General features: G+C 36.2%; 1 protein-coding gene across 3 annotated transcripts in view; it reads left to right on the top strand.

Moving 5' to 3' along the window:
* Zfyve9 (zinc finger FYVE-type containing 9) overlaps positions 1–12,968 on the top strand; it is a 211,329-nt gene that overhangs the window by 78,787 nt on the left and 119,574 nt on the right. For 2 of the 3 annotated variants that reach the window (XM_023724211.1, XM_004639118.2), the window contains exon 3: positions 12,315–12,420. In XM_023724211.1, coding sequence (XP_023579979.1) covers positions 12,351–12,420 — 70 coding nt within the window. In that variant the 5' untranslated portion in view covers positions 12,315–12,350. Of the gene's footprint in view, positions 1–12,314; positions 12,421–12,968 lie in introns of those variants that run through there. The other variant, XM_023724212.1, reaches the window with a different exon arrangement.

The raw sequence follows: 12,968 nt of genomic DNA, 5'->3' as shown, positions 1-12,968 counted from the left end.
AAAAAAAATGAAATATAAGAAGTAAAGCCATGCTGTTATGTTGAGCTGTAGGGGACTCAGGTCAACAATTTCTGACATTGCTAGTCAAGCGGAAGACCCAATGCTATTATGGGCTACTGGACTCTTTTAGAATATTTCACTGAGTTTACACACCTATAATATTCAAATAATGGAACTTAACCAAATAGGGTATATAAATGAATGTCCATTTTGTATCTGTGTATTCAAAGTGGTTAGGATAGATATATAGTTTCATTCTCTTAATGTATAGAGTGATTTGTTCTAATGGTGTTTGTAAATAGGATATTATGTCCGCATCTTGTACAACAATTAACCAGTAGGAAGAATGTATGCAATGTGCTAATTATTGAAACTGTCCTACCAATTTGATTTGAAACTGTCTCATTGCTGTTTGTTTATCAATAAAATTATGGGGGAAAAAAACAGAAGTGATACAGTATTTTACTAAACAAAATGATAGGAATTCACTAATGGTTGTTATATTGCATATTGTTATCTTCAAACTAGTTGCTCAGATTATCAGATACAAGCATGAAGAATTGGTTACAAAATAAATAAAAAGAAGAGAAAAATATTTAAGCTTTAGCTTCTCTCAGTAGACCAGCAGAAATCAACAGTACAACTATCCAAGCTATCCTGTTTATATACATATATATTTCTTTTTCTTTGCTTCTTTCCCACATCCCAGTTACTCCTTTTCTTTGAACAGATCCTTTTCCTTTCACAGTATCTATTTTTTCCTTTCTTTCTTTTTTTTAAATTAATTTTATTGAGAAACAAATAGCAATGAGACAGTTTCAAAACAGGTTAGTAGCACAGTTACAATAATTAATGTTACATATTGTTGTCTTCATAGTAGTTAGATTACCATCACAGTATCTATTATACCTTTCAGATTTTATTTACTCCTTCGCATTCATATTGGTCTGATTTATTTAATTTATGAGTGTGGTCTCTAGTTGCATTCACTTACCTTCCATTTGTTGTGTTACTGATGTTCACTTTGATCACTTGTCCAAGGTAATATCGATCAGGATTTTTCACTGTGTTACTCTTTTTCCTTTTGTAATTAGTATTTCTGTAGAAGAACATCTTTTTTTATATTAGCAATTTTAAACTTTTTCTTAATACATGTTGATAGTATAAAATGTTTATATTTCCTATGTGGAGTTGATACACATACATCACACGTCCTAATTTCTTTTTTTATCCCCCCTACCATCCCTCAGTGTTAATGCCCTTACCCTTTGAGAAAGATCTATCTGCTTACTTCTTAATTTCTGTCTTTTTTTTTCTCATTATTTATAATTTGCTTTTCTTATATAAGAAAAATAATTTAGTATTTAAGTTGGTGTATGTCTGTTTTATTTCACTTAATATTGTGGTCCTAAGGTGCATCCATTTTCCTACAAATGGCCCAAATTCAACTTTCTGAAAAGATATTTTGAAATTATATAAATCTCTCTTTTCTCAACTTGCTTGCTATTCATTTTTTTAAATATTTATTTATTTTTATTTATTACATTTATTTATTGTGTGTGTGTGTGGCCAGCTCAGCCCACCAGGGGGCGGGGCTGGCTGGCATGTGGTGCTGGGGATCGAACCGCGGGTCCCTGTGCTTTGCCAAGCTTGTTTCAAGTAGGTGCTTTAGACCACTGAGCCATCTCTCCAGCCCCTGCTATTCATTTTTGACCCATGGTTGTGTGCTTTCCTTTCCTTTGCTTTTTCTCTGGTACTTGGGATTAAACTTGAGAACATCAAACTATGTTCCCAGCCCTTTTTATTTTATTTTGAGCTAGGATGTTGCTAAGTTTTCCTCATTGGCCTCCAGCCTGTTATCCTACTGCTTCAGTCTCCTGAGTAGCAGGGAGTAGAGGTATGGTTTTCTTTTTTATTCAGTATATATACAGATAATATATCAGTATATTATCTGTTATATGTTGAGACAGGATCTGGTGATAGTTTTAGCTGTCCTTAAACTCACTATGTAGCCTAGACTGGCTTTAAGGTCATGACAATCCTCCTGCCTCAGCCTCTCTAGTGCTGGGACTTCAGGTGTGTGCTACACACCCAGCCTGTGGTTTGTTTTGATGTTCAAATTGTCCCTGATTTGCCTATTGGAACATCTTTAAGCTTGCAATTGTGTTTGTTTATGTATTTTATTTTTGGCATGTCTACATTCATTCTTGGAGAATTTGCTTACTTTTCAGCACAGAAGATATTTAAGCTATTTTTCCTTTTTAAAATATATTGACATATACTATATGCCTATCATAAAACTCATCCTTTTAAGTAGTTTTGTGGCTTTTACTATTACTGTTATAACACAACTATCAGAACATTTTCACTACCCTCAAAAGAAACTCTTCTAATTAACAGTCACTCATTGTCACCAACTTCTAATACCCTGGCCTGTTGAAACCATTAATTTACTCCTCTTTCTATTGATTTGCCTAATTTAGACATCTCATGTAAGTGGAATCATATATAGCTTTCAGTTGCCATATTGTAATTAAAGAAAATTATTATTTATTTTAATTGCTGGGTATTGAATTCAGGGCCTTGCACATGCAAGGCAAGCACTCTGTCACTAGGCTATCTCCCTAGGTCATGCCATATTATTTTTAAAGTTTGTCCATATTGTAGCATATAGCAGTACTTAATTTTTATTTTTACATCTTGTCTTATAATACTCCATTATATCAATATATAATACTGCATTTTATTCAGTCATTGGTGACAGACATTTGTATTTTTCCACTTTTTAACTGTTATGAATAATGCTGCATGAGCATTTTGTATACAAATTTTTATGTGAATATGTATTTTCATTCTCTTGAGTGTATACCAAAGCATAGAATTGCTGTATTACATGTCAGCTATGTTTAACTTTTTTGAGGAACTTTGAAATTGTTTTCCAAAGGAGCCACACCATTTTACATTCCTTTCGCTTAATCATTAGTAGGGTTCATATTTCTCTACATTTTCATCAAGGTTCTTGAAGTTTTTCTGTTTCAGCCATGGAATAGCCACTTTGTCAGTAAGTCTTATCCCTTTTAAAGGAGAATAATACTGCATTTAGAAGTCAAATAAGCTGCTAGGTATGCTCATTACTGCATGAGGAGGGGGAGTATATCTCCAGATATAGACATATATACAAGTGTACTTATTTGCATCTCTCTTTAATGGTTGTCAGCATCTATGTATATGAAATTGCATTAGTTTACACTGATACCTTGAATTCCAGATCAGAACTGTATGATCCTCTCTAGTGTTCCTTTTCTACATTTAATGTAGTGTTCTTTGATAGTCAGAAATCCTGCTCTCATTGCCTTCCATGTAGTCACTTGTGTAATCCATTTCTCCTTGTATTACTAATCTCCTATTACTACTCTACTGGTCCATTTTCTGTTCCTTTTTTTTTTTTTTACAGAACCGGGGTTTGAACTCAGACCATTGCACTTGCCAGGGAAGCACTTATTCCTCTGAGCCATCTCTCCAGCCCTGTTCTTTATTTTTTTGCTTGTTTGTTTTGTTTCTAGTCTTTTTCTGAGTGAGGGTTTCACTGTGCAATTCAGGCTGTCCTTGAGCTCACTTTGTAGCCTAGGATGGCCCCAAACTCACTGTGATCCTCCTGCCTCAACATCCCAAGTACTGGGATTACAGGTGTGCAACTTCACACCCAGCCCCTGTTCCTTATTCTTTATAGGTTCTAACCTACTGCCCTGGACTTTTTCCTCCCTTTTTCATACCTCTTCTGCATGTGGATACCCTACTCACCCACTTACCTTTGACTCCCCATACCAGACCATCCCCTTCATGTGAATTCTTTTCCTTCTTCTCTTGGGCTCTGACATCCCACAGTAGACCCGTTCCACTGTCTGTATGACTTTCTCACCCTCCTAGGGCTCTGATATGCCCATCCACTCCTAAGAAAGGACATCTGCCTCTCCATTCCAGGGATGTCTTCATCTTGCTTCCATGTTTATTCACTTTGTTTTCCTTTGACTGTTCTGAGAATTGAACCCAGGGCCTGGTGCCTGTTAGAGTAATGCTATATACTGAGCTATATTCCCAACCCTACTTACTCAATTTTTAACAATGTTTTTCTCTTTTATTTTTTATTTTTATTTTTTATTTTTTTGTTCCTCGAATGCCTTCAGGGCACTTTTGGCCAGCGGGAGAGTTGTGAGGTTCGAACTCCAGCCACCTGAGGCTGACAGCTTTGTGGAAGCAGCCACTTAAAGGACTGAGCTAGGGCCAGGCCCCCTTTCTCTTTTATTTTTAAAAACACTATTGTAGTTGCACAAGAAGTTACAAAATGTGTGCAAAGATTTTTTCATTCAATTTTTCTCATTGGTTACTCTTACATAAATATAAACAACATCCAAACCAAGAAATTGACATTAATGTGTTTGTATACTTCTCTGCCTTTTACCACATGTACAGCTTTGTGTAACCACCATGACAATTGAGGTACAGTACAATCCTGTTGACCTAAAGATCTCCTTACACTATTACTTTAAAGTCATGTGCACTTTTCTCTCTTGACTATGTAATATTTAATGACTTTTATAATTAAAAAATTATTAAAACTCACAGGAAGAGCTAAGGAAGTGTAGAGATAAGAGATAAAATGTATTATGTTTCTGGCTAGGAAAACTTAATGTCAGTCCCACTCCTGAGTGCAAAGCATGATAGGAATTCTGCTGTCTCAAGACTAATTTTAGTAGCATCCTGTTCCATCCCACTCTATTTGAGTTTTCAGACCATTAAAGGGAGTAGCTTCAGAAAGTCCTATCAGGCCCCTCTCCTATAAGTTTGCAGTTAGTGATTTTCATACTACCTGCTAGCTTTCAAACTCCAGGGCTGAGAGATGCTGTCTAGCTTCAAGGATTGTTACTCTTAAGTTCCTGGGTATTGTTACCCTTCAGTTCCTTCTTTCTGTGGCTTGGTTGGTTTTGTTTTGTTGTTATAGATTTATAGCACTTGTATATTTCCCTTTGTTTGTTTGTTTGTTTATTGTTTGTATTTTAGGACAGGGTATACAGGGTGTTCAGGGTCTCACTGCATAGATCGGACTAGTAGTGATTCTCTTGTTTACAGCCTCCCAAGTGCTGGGATTACAAGTGTGCACCACCATGCCCAGTGTCAGTTGCTGTCTCAGTGCGCCCCGGGGGTGGGACCGGCACCACAGGTCTAGGATTGAATCCCTGGGCCCTGCACCTGCTTGCAGGTGCTTTAATCCGCTGAACTTTTTGGCCAGCCCTTGGCTATTTTCTCTACATTGGTTCTGCCTATCCAAGAAGAGGGAATATTTTTCCTCTTTCTTTCCTTTTTTGTTTTTTCTTTTCTTCTTTCTTTTCTTTCCTTTTTTTTTGAGACAGTGTCTCATCAGGTAGTGCAGGATGGCTTTGAATTCACTTGTGTAGCTCTGGCTGGCCTCAAACATAAAGTGATCCTCTTGTTTTAGATTGCCAAGTGCTGGGACTGCAGGTGTGAGCCATCACATCCAGCTCTCCCTTTTCTGATATTTTCTTTGATCTCTTGTTTTAGAGTACTATAGTTTTCATTGTAGAGGCCTTTCACTTCACTGGTTAGGTTAATTCCTAAGTATTTCATTTTTCTTGATGCTGTTGTGAAAGATGTTGTTTCCATAATTTTCCTTCAGTCAGTTTGTTCATCATATATAGGAATAAAGTTGATTTTTGAGTATTGACTTTGTATCCTACTATGCTACTAAATTTGGTTATTTTAGGAGTCTTTTGGTGGGCATTTTGGTGTTCTTTGTGGAGAACCATTTCATCAGTAAGACATACTCAATTACATTATCATTGAGAAAGGGGTAAACACCTTTGCTGTTTATCAAATGGTGCTGGGAAAGCTGGCTTTCAACATGTTGAAGATTGACCCTAAATCCATATCTCTCACCATGCACTAAAATAAAAGTGGATCAAAAGATCTAAATATTGCAGCCAGAAACACTTAATCTGCTGGTTGGTAGAATAGATAAAACTTTTGAAGACATAGGTGTAGGCAAAAACTTTATGAACAAAATCCTGACTGCACAGGAAATATTACAAAGAATCATCAATTAGGTTCACATCCAGTCAAAAGGCTTTTTCACAGCCTAAGAAACCACCAAAAGAGGTAAGAGACAACTCACAAAATGGGAAAAATTTTTGGCAGTTACTCCTCAAATAAAGGACCAATATCTAAACAATATAAAAAAACTCAACAAAACCAGACCTTCCCACATTTAAAGACCCAATCCAAAAATGAGCATCTGAAATGAATAGTTATTTTTCATATAAAGAAATAGAAGCAACAACTATATGAAAAAAATATTTGGGCTGTGGAGATAGCTCAGCAGCTTAAGTGCCTGCCTGGCAAGCACAGGGTTGTGAGTTTAATCCCTGATTCCAAAAAAAAAAAAAAGCTCAACATCACTGGTCATTTGAGAGATACAAAATAAAACACTGAGATTTCATCTCATTCTAAAAAGAATAGCTGTTACCAACATCAAATGCTGGTGAAGCTACAAGAGGAAAAAAAACAAAAACCAAACTACAGCCTTTCTGCATTGCCACTGTGGAAACCAGTATAGAGATTCCTTAAAAAATGAAAAGTAGAGGTTCCATTTGACCTAGCTGTTCCCTTCTTAGGCATCTTCTTGAAGAGTTAAAAGCATCCTACCATAGTGATACATGCATATTCATGTTTATAGTGGCATAATTTATAATAGCAAAATCTTGGAAATAGTCCATATCCCCATCAACAGATAAGAAGATAAAGAAAATGCGGTAATTATATTTTGTGGCAAGTACTAATCTTCCATAAAGAAAGATAATATTGAGTCATTTGTAGGTAAATGGATGCACCATAATTTTAAATGAAATTAATCAGACACAATTTTATTAAATATTGCATTGTTTCTCTTGTGTGAGAAACTCATGGTGTAAATAAGGAGCAAAATGGAAGATAGATATTAAGATGTAGGAAGAACTTTTCAAATGGGAAAGGGAACAAGAGATAACAAGAAGAAGGAAGGATAGGAAAAGGTATATAAAGAAAAAAGGTATATAAAGAAAAAAGTTGAGGGAAGAAAAGACAATGGATCTTTATACATGGGGAGGGGCAGAAGGGTTAGAGGGGAGGGAAAGAGGACAAAAATTGAAGGTCTGTTACATATAAGTCCTCTATGATGAATGTGATCATTAGGTATTGTAAACATGTACTAATAGAATTTTTAAAATTTCAAGTCTAGAGGAAAGATTCAAGAATATTGGATTTCAGACACATATATCTTTTACCTATATTTATCAGTTTTTTCCATTTTGGCCTTATTGTACATCTCTCTCTCCTTTCCTCCCACTCTTTCACAACGTTTTCTTGTTCTTATGTTTGGTTTTTCAGTACTGGGGATTAAACTCCGGGTTTAATGATGCTAAGCAAGTGTCTACAACTAGTTATAATTCTAGTCCAGCAAGCTGTTTTTTTCCTTAATCATTTAAAAGTTAGTTGCATATCATACTTCTTCACAAAACACTTCAGGCATCTCCTATAAAATCAGGATATCATTATTATTGAATCCAAGAAAAATGACTGTTATTTCAATGCACATCATCTGATATATATAGTCCATGACGAGATTTCCCCAAATCCCCCAAATATTTCTTGCTCTATGTGAGTATATATGTTGCCTTTCCCTCCTTCCTTCCCTCCTTGACTTTTGCCTTCTTTCTTTTCCTTTTTGCTCCCTTTCTCCCTTCCTTTGCCCTTCTCTAGAAATCAGACTCAGGTCCTAGCACATGATAGGCCAACATTTTGCTATGTCTACAGCCCCTGTATGTTTTCTGGGTGCAGGACCCATTGTAAAGATCTGTGGGCCTCAGTATGATCCATTCTACCTGGGGAGAAATGGTGGCAGGAATAGGAAAATATAGACAAGGAGACAAGAGCTGGGTTAGGTGGTGACTTGGTTGCCTGGTTGGTGAGACAACCTCTCCCCCAGAAACAATATGGACGTTTATTTATACCTTTGCAAAGTTAGTAACATGTGACACAAAGTTGCCTTGTGACTCATAGCTGGCATTAACCAGTCAGGATGCTTATCTCAGGACTAAGGTAGCTTGTCTGCTTTAGTTATTCTCTCACTACTGGGACAAATACCCAACACTCAAAATGAGGGAAAGAAAGGTTTATTTAGCTCAGTTACTGGAGGTTTCAGTTCATACTCAGCTGGCTCCAAGGTAGAGCAGCACATGGCAGAGAGCAGCCTTTTGTGGCAGTGGTAAAGAGTGAGAGCAAAGGGAGTAGTAGTAGCTTAAGCAGCTAGCTAGCTTCTCTCCCTTCCTTATATTGTAATGAAATTACCTGTCCCAAGGGCAGGTGTAGCATCTATACCTACAATAATCTATCACAAACTCCCGAAGCCCCCATGACTGCATGAAGCTTTTGGGAGACAAGAAGACACAAATCATAACAGATGCCTAGTCCTGCTTACACACATCTGACCAATTTTTTTTAGTTTCCATGGCTCCCAACAACCCAGACATTGTTAACATAGGTCATTTGGTTATATAATCTCTTTAGAGCCTTTAGAGTCTTTTAATTTAGAATAATCATGTCTATCGTAATTTTTCTTACTATGTTGAAAGCATTGATTTTTTTTAAGAGCTCAGATCATTTGTCTTATAGAATCTTCACATTCTAGATTTGCCTAATTGTTTCCTTATGATTAAATTTAAAGTAAATATTTTTGGCAAAAATGTGGCATAGGTGGGCCAGTGATATAGCTCAGTGTCACAGTGCTTGCTTGGCAAGAGCAAGGTCCTGAATTTGACTCCCAGTACAAGGAAAAAAAAAAAAAAAGAATGCAACACAATTGATACTCTGTACTTTGTTTACTGTATCACATTTGAAAGTACATGATGTCCACACATTAAACTCTCAGTGATACTAAGTCAGATAATTTTGCTTAGATGGTAATTGTCATATCTCTTCATTGTAAATGTATAGTTCCTCCTTTGAAATTAACAATTCATCTGTGGAATGATACCTTGAGACACTCTTCCTCAGTAACCATTTGTCTGATGATGTAGCTAACATTGGATGCTTGCCTTAGCTAGTAATTAGAGTTCAGTATAACTTATTGACTAGCTGTTTATTCATTGTTGTTTGAATAGCATAAGTATTAAAACTTAAGGATACCATACTAGTTTCTGTGGTTCACTGGGGGTACACAGTGAACACAGCCTGAAGAGTACTCTCCTGTTTATAGTCTGATTGCCAAGCTTGATATTAATTGAATAATCATAGTGGCCTATATTTATAGATGGTAATAAGTATCATAAAGGCAAAGAATGGAAAGTTGTGAGAGATTATGAAGGGTGTGGGTATCATCTTTCTTGGGAGCTTAGAGAGACTGCTTCCATGTGAAAATGATATTTGAGCTAAGACTTTAGGCAAGAATGATGAACTTAAATTACTTCTTGAATTTCTGTAATACTTATTTTGTGGCACTTACAATATTTTCATCTAGCAATTGATCACATGGTAAGTGGTCATATACTGTATCTTGTGTAGTGGTGCATGCATGTAATCCCAGCATTGAGTAGGCTGAGGCAGGAGGATGATTGGAAGTTCAAGGCCAGCCTGGGCTACAAAGTGAGTTCAAGGCCAGCCTGAACTGCACAGTTTCAAAAAGAAAAAAAATAGATATTTATTATCATTTAAATTTTCTTTATTTAGCATTGTTCCTCATTAACCACATTATAAACTTCTTGACATTATGGAAGATACCTGAAATTTGAATTGGTTCTAGTATCCTGTACACAGTAGGTATACATACATATATTTTGATCTGATTCCCTGTACACTAATATTTTTCCTATAATGTTGTAAACTGCTGTTAAGTAACTTTCAGTATTCAGCAAAATGAAATGGCATGTTTTTCAAAATGTTATTGAAGTATAGTTAGGAAATTTTTAAAATAATATGGCCTATTTGTCTATATCAACTTGAATAGCTTAATAGTCATTCAATAAATGGAAATTGACTAATAATATGGGAAAATACTAGAATAAGTTATTTAAATTCCCTAAGTTTATTTTCTTATTTGTAAAATGACAGAAATAATATAGACACTTAATATATACCTGGGATAAGCAGAACACTACAAATTAAAGATTTCCCCCCCCCCTTTTTTTTGTGGTACCAAGGATTGAACTCAGGACCCAGTGCTTGCCAGGCAAGCACTTACTCTACTGAGCTATCTCCCCGGCCCCTCCCCTTTTTATATAATATTTAAGGTTTGAGATAGCAAGATACTGCTTTCAGATTTTCCTAGGTTTTTTCCCCCCCTACTTAGACTTTTTTGCAGAAATTGTAATCTGACCTCTTTCCTATTTATATCAGTAAAAAGCCAAATAGAATTTCCAGTTCAAAAAGAAAATTTTGGGTCAGCCAAATAGCTCAGTGGATTAAAGCACTTGCAAGCAAGTACAGTGGCTGGGGGTTCCATCTTCAGGCCTGCTGTCTGGCCCTGCCCCCAGGACACACCGAGATGGGTGATTAAGAGTGGGCATGATAGCATGTACCTGTAATCCCAGCTCTTGGGAGGCTGTAGACAGGCAGATCACTACGAGTCTGATCTAGTAGTGAGACTCTGAATACCCTGTAGACCCTTCCTTAAAATACAAACAAAAAACCAAAAAGAAAATTTTCAGAAATTGAGAAGATAGATAAGCATGGATGTCATGATAATAGGTAAGGGGAATAATGAATAGTATGTTAGCACTTACTTAACACCTGCTATGAACTCTTAGCATCCTTTACAACAGTTAATTCAACTAATATATATGTGCAGAGGATGCTTTAAATCTTTTAACAGTAAGGCAAGCTTAGAAGTGGTACTTGAAGAAGTTTACGGGGAGGGGGGACTACCCCTCGGCTCAGTTAGCTAGGTGGCTGCTCTAACAAAGCAGTCAGGCTCAGGTTGCTGTGGTTCGATCCCCACAACTCAAGCCAGCCAAACCTGCCCCGAAGGCATTTGGAGCAAAAAAAAAAAAAAGTTTACAAAGAATAATTAGTCATTAGAATTTAGGAACTAATACTCCTTACTTCATGCTTAAGCTGTCCTATAATTTTCACATTTGAAGGAAGTTTCTTTCCTTTTTATTTTTTTGGAAGTTTCTTTTTAAAAAACTTAAAAAAAATTATTTGTTTTACTTATTTGGTACAGGGTCTTGCTACACAGCTTGGACTTGTAGTGATCCTCCTGTCTCAGCCTTCCCAGCGCTGGAATTACAGGTGTGCTCTACCACGCCTGGTTTTGATGGCTGGCATGGCATGCAGTACAGGGGATCAAACTTGGGACCTTGCACTTGCTAGGCAGGTGCTTATACCACCAATCTCTCTCCCTACTCTGAAGAAAGTTTCATTTAAATAGAAGTTTAATTTTATCTTAAAGTGATGATACCCTTCCCAACATCTTTTTTGTCCTTTGAAGCATGTTCCAGTGAATGATGAAGTCTTCCTTTGTATGTTTAGTTCTATAATTGTTCTTTGATATATGTAGAAGATTGGTTGCAGGTTCCCTGAAGATACCAAAATCCATGATGCTCAAATTCCTTATGTACACTTGATGTTAGCCAAAAGGCTGAGAAGCAATTGAAATTCCTTACGTAACATGATGGAATATTTGCATATAACCTATGCAAATCCTCCCATATACTTTAAATCATCTAGATTACTTATAAAACCTAATATAGTGTAAATGATAAATAGATATTATACTAGTAGTATGGTTTCAGGACAAAAAAAAAATGTCTCTCCAAGTTCAGTATAGATGAAAAATTGTTTCAAATATTTTCTATCCATGGTTGGATAGAAATCTGGAGATTCAGAGTTCATAGATATGAGGGGGCAACTATATTTTGATGATTGTCATTAAAGGTTTCTAAACTTTGTTTTTTTATGTATTTAGTACAGAGTCTACAGGATCTCACTACACAGATCAGACTCATAGTGGTCCTCTTGTTTTCATCCTCCCAAGCGCTGGCATGCACCACCATGCCTAGTTTTTATCACCATCTCAGTGCACCCTGGGGGCAGGGCTGTCATGCAGGGGATCAAACCCTAGTTAGTCTACTGAGCTATCTGGCTGACCCTTAGACTTTATTAATGTTGATAAGTTTTATTGTTTACTGTTGTTTGTGTATATTTGTAAGAGATTTTATCCTCATATACTTAAGATTTATAAATCATATTACGAATTTGGTCTACTTTTTAGGTTTAAACAAGTCTCTTAAGTGGTTTCCTCACTGATGGAGAATTATTTCCAAGCAGAAGCTTACAACCTGGACAAGGTGTTAGATGAATTTGAACAAAACGAAGGTGAGAATTTGCACTGATGAATCTGTTCTGATTTATGATATTCAAAATGTGAGGACAAAAATGGATGTAGTACTTTAAAAATAAATAAAATCATCTCTGATAACCTAATGATAATACCCAGAGGAAGAAATAACATTTTTAACACTGTGTGCCAGATAGTTACATTGATTATTTCATTTAACGTTTAGAATAATCTCATAAAATTTGACCATCTTAGCTCCATTTTACAGATGAGAATAGATGTACAGTGAGTTTAAGCTAGTTCCCCCAAATTTATCATGCTAACAATTGGCTTGGGATCCAAGCAGTGTGATACTAGAATTTAAATTTACTCACTTATAAGTTAGCAGATCAAAATTGGAGAAAAGGAAGGGCTGCATGGTTAGCCAACATTTTGGCCCTAGCCTTTCAAGGTCAGTGAAGACTCGGGACATTGGAGAACCTGTACTATAGCAACATGTAACTCAGTTGTGCTCCAAATTTTCTGATCAAGAAGATTATGGAGCCACAGAGAAATGTGTTCGATGATCTAAAGTGAGCCTGGGGAG

This window comes from Octodon degus, unplaced genomic scaffold, assembly GCF_000260255.1.
Source record: "Octodon degus isolate 3935 unplaced genomic scaffold, OctDeg1.0 scaffold00107, whole genome shotgun sequence".
Classification (NCBI taxonomy): Eukaryota; Metazoa; Chordata; class Mammalia; order Rodentia; family Octodontidae; genus Octodon; species Octodon degus.
Note: the sequence above shows the minus strand (reverse complement) of the source record. Positions and strands in the feature narration are given on the sequence as shown.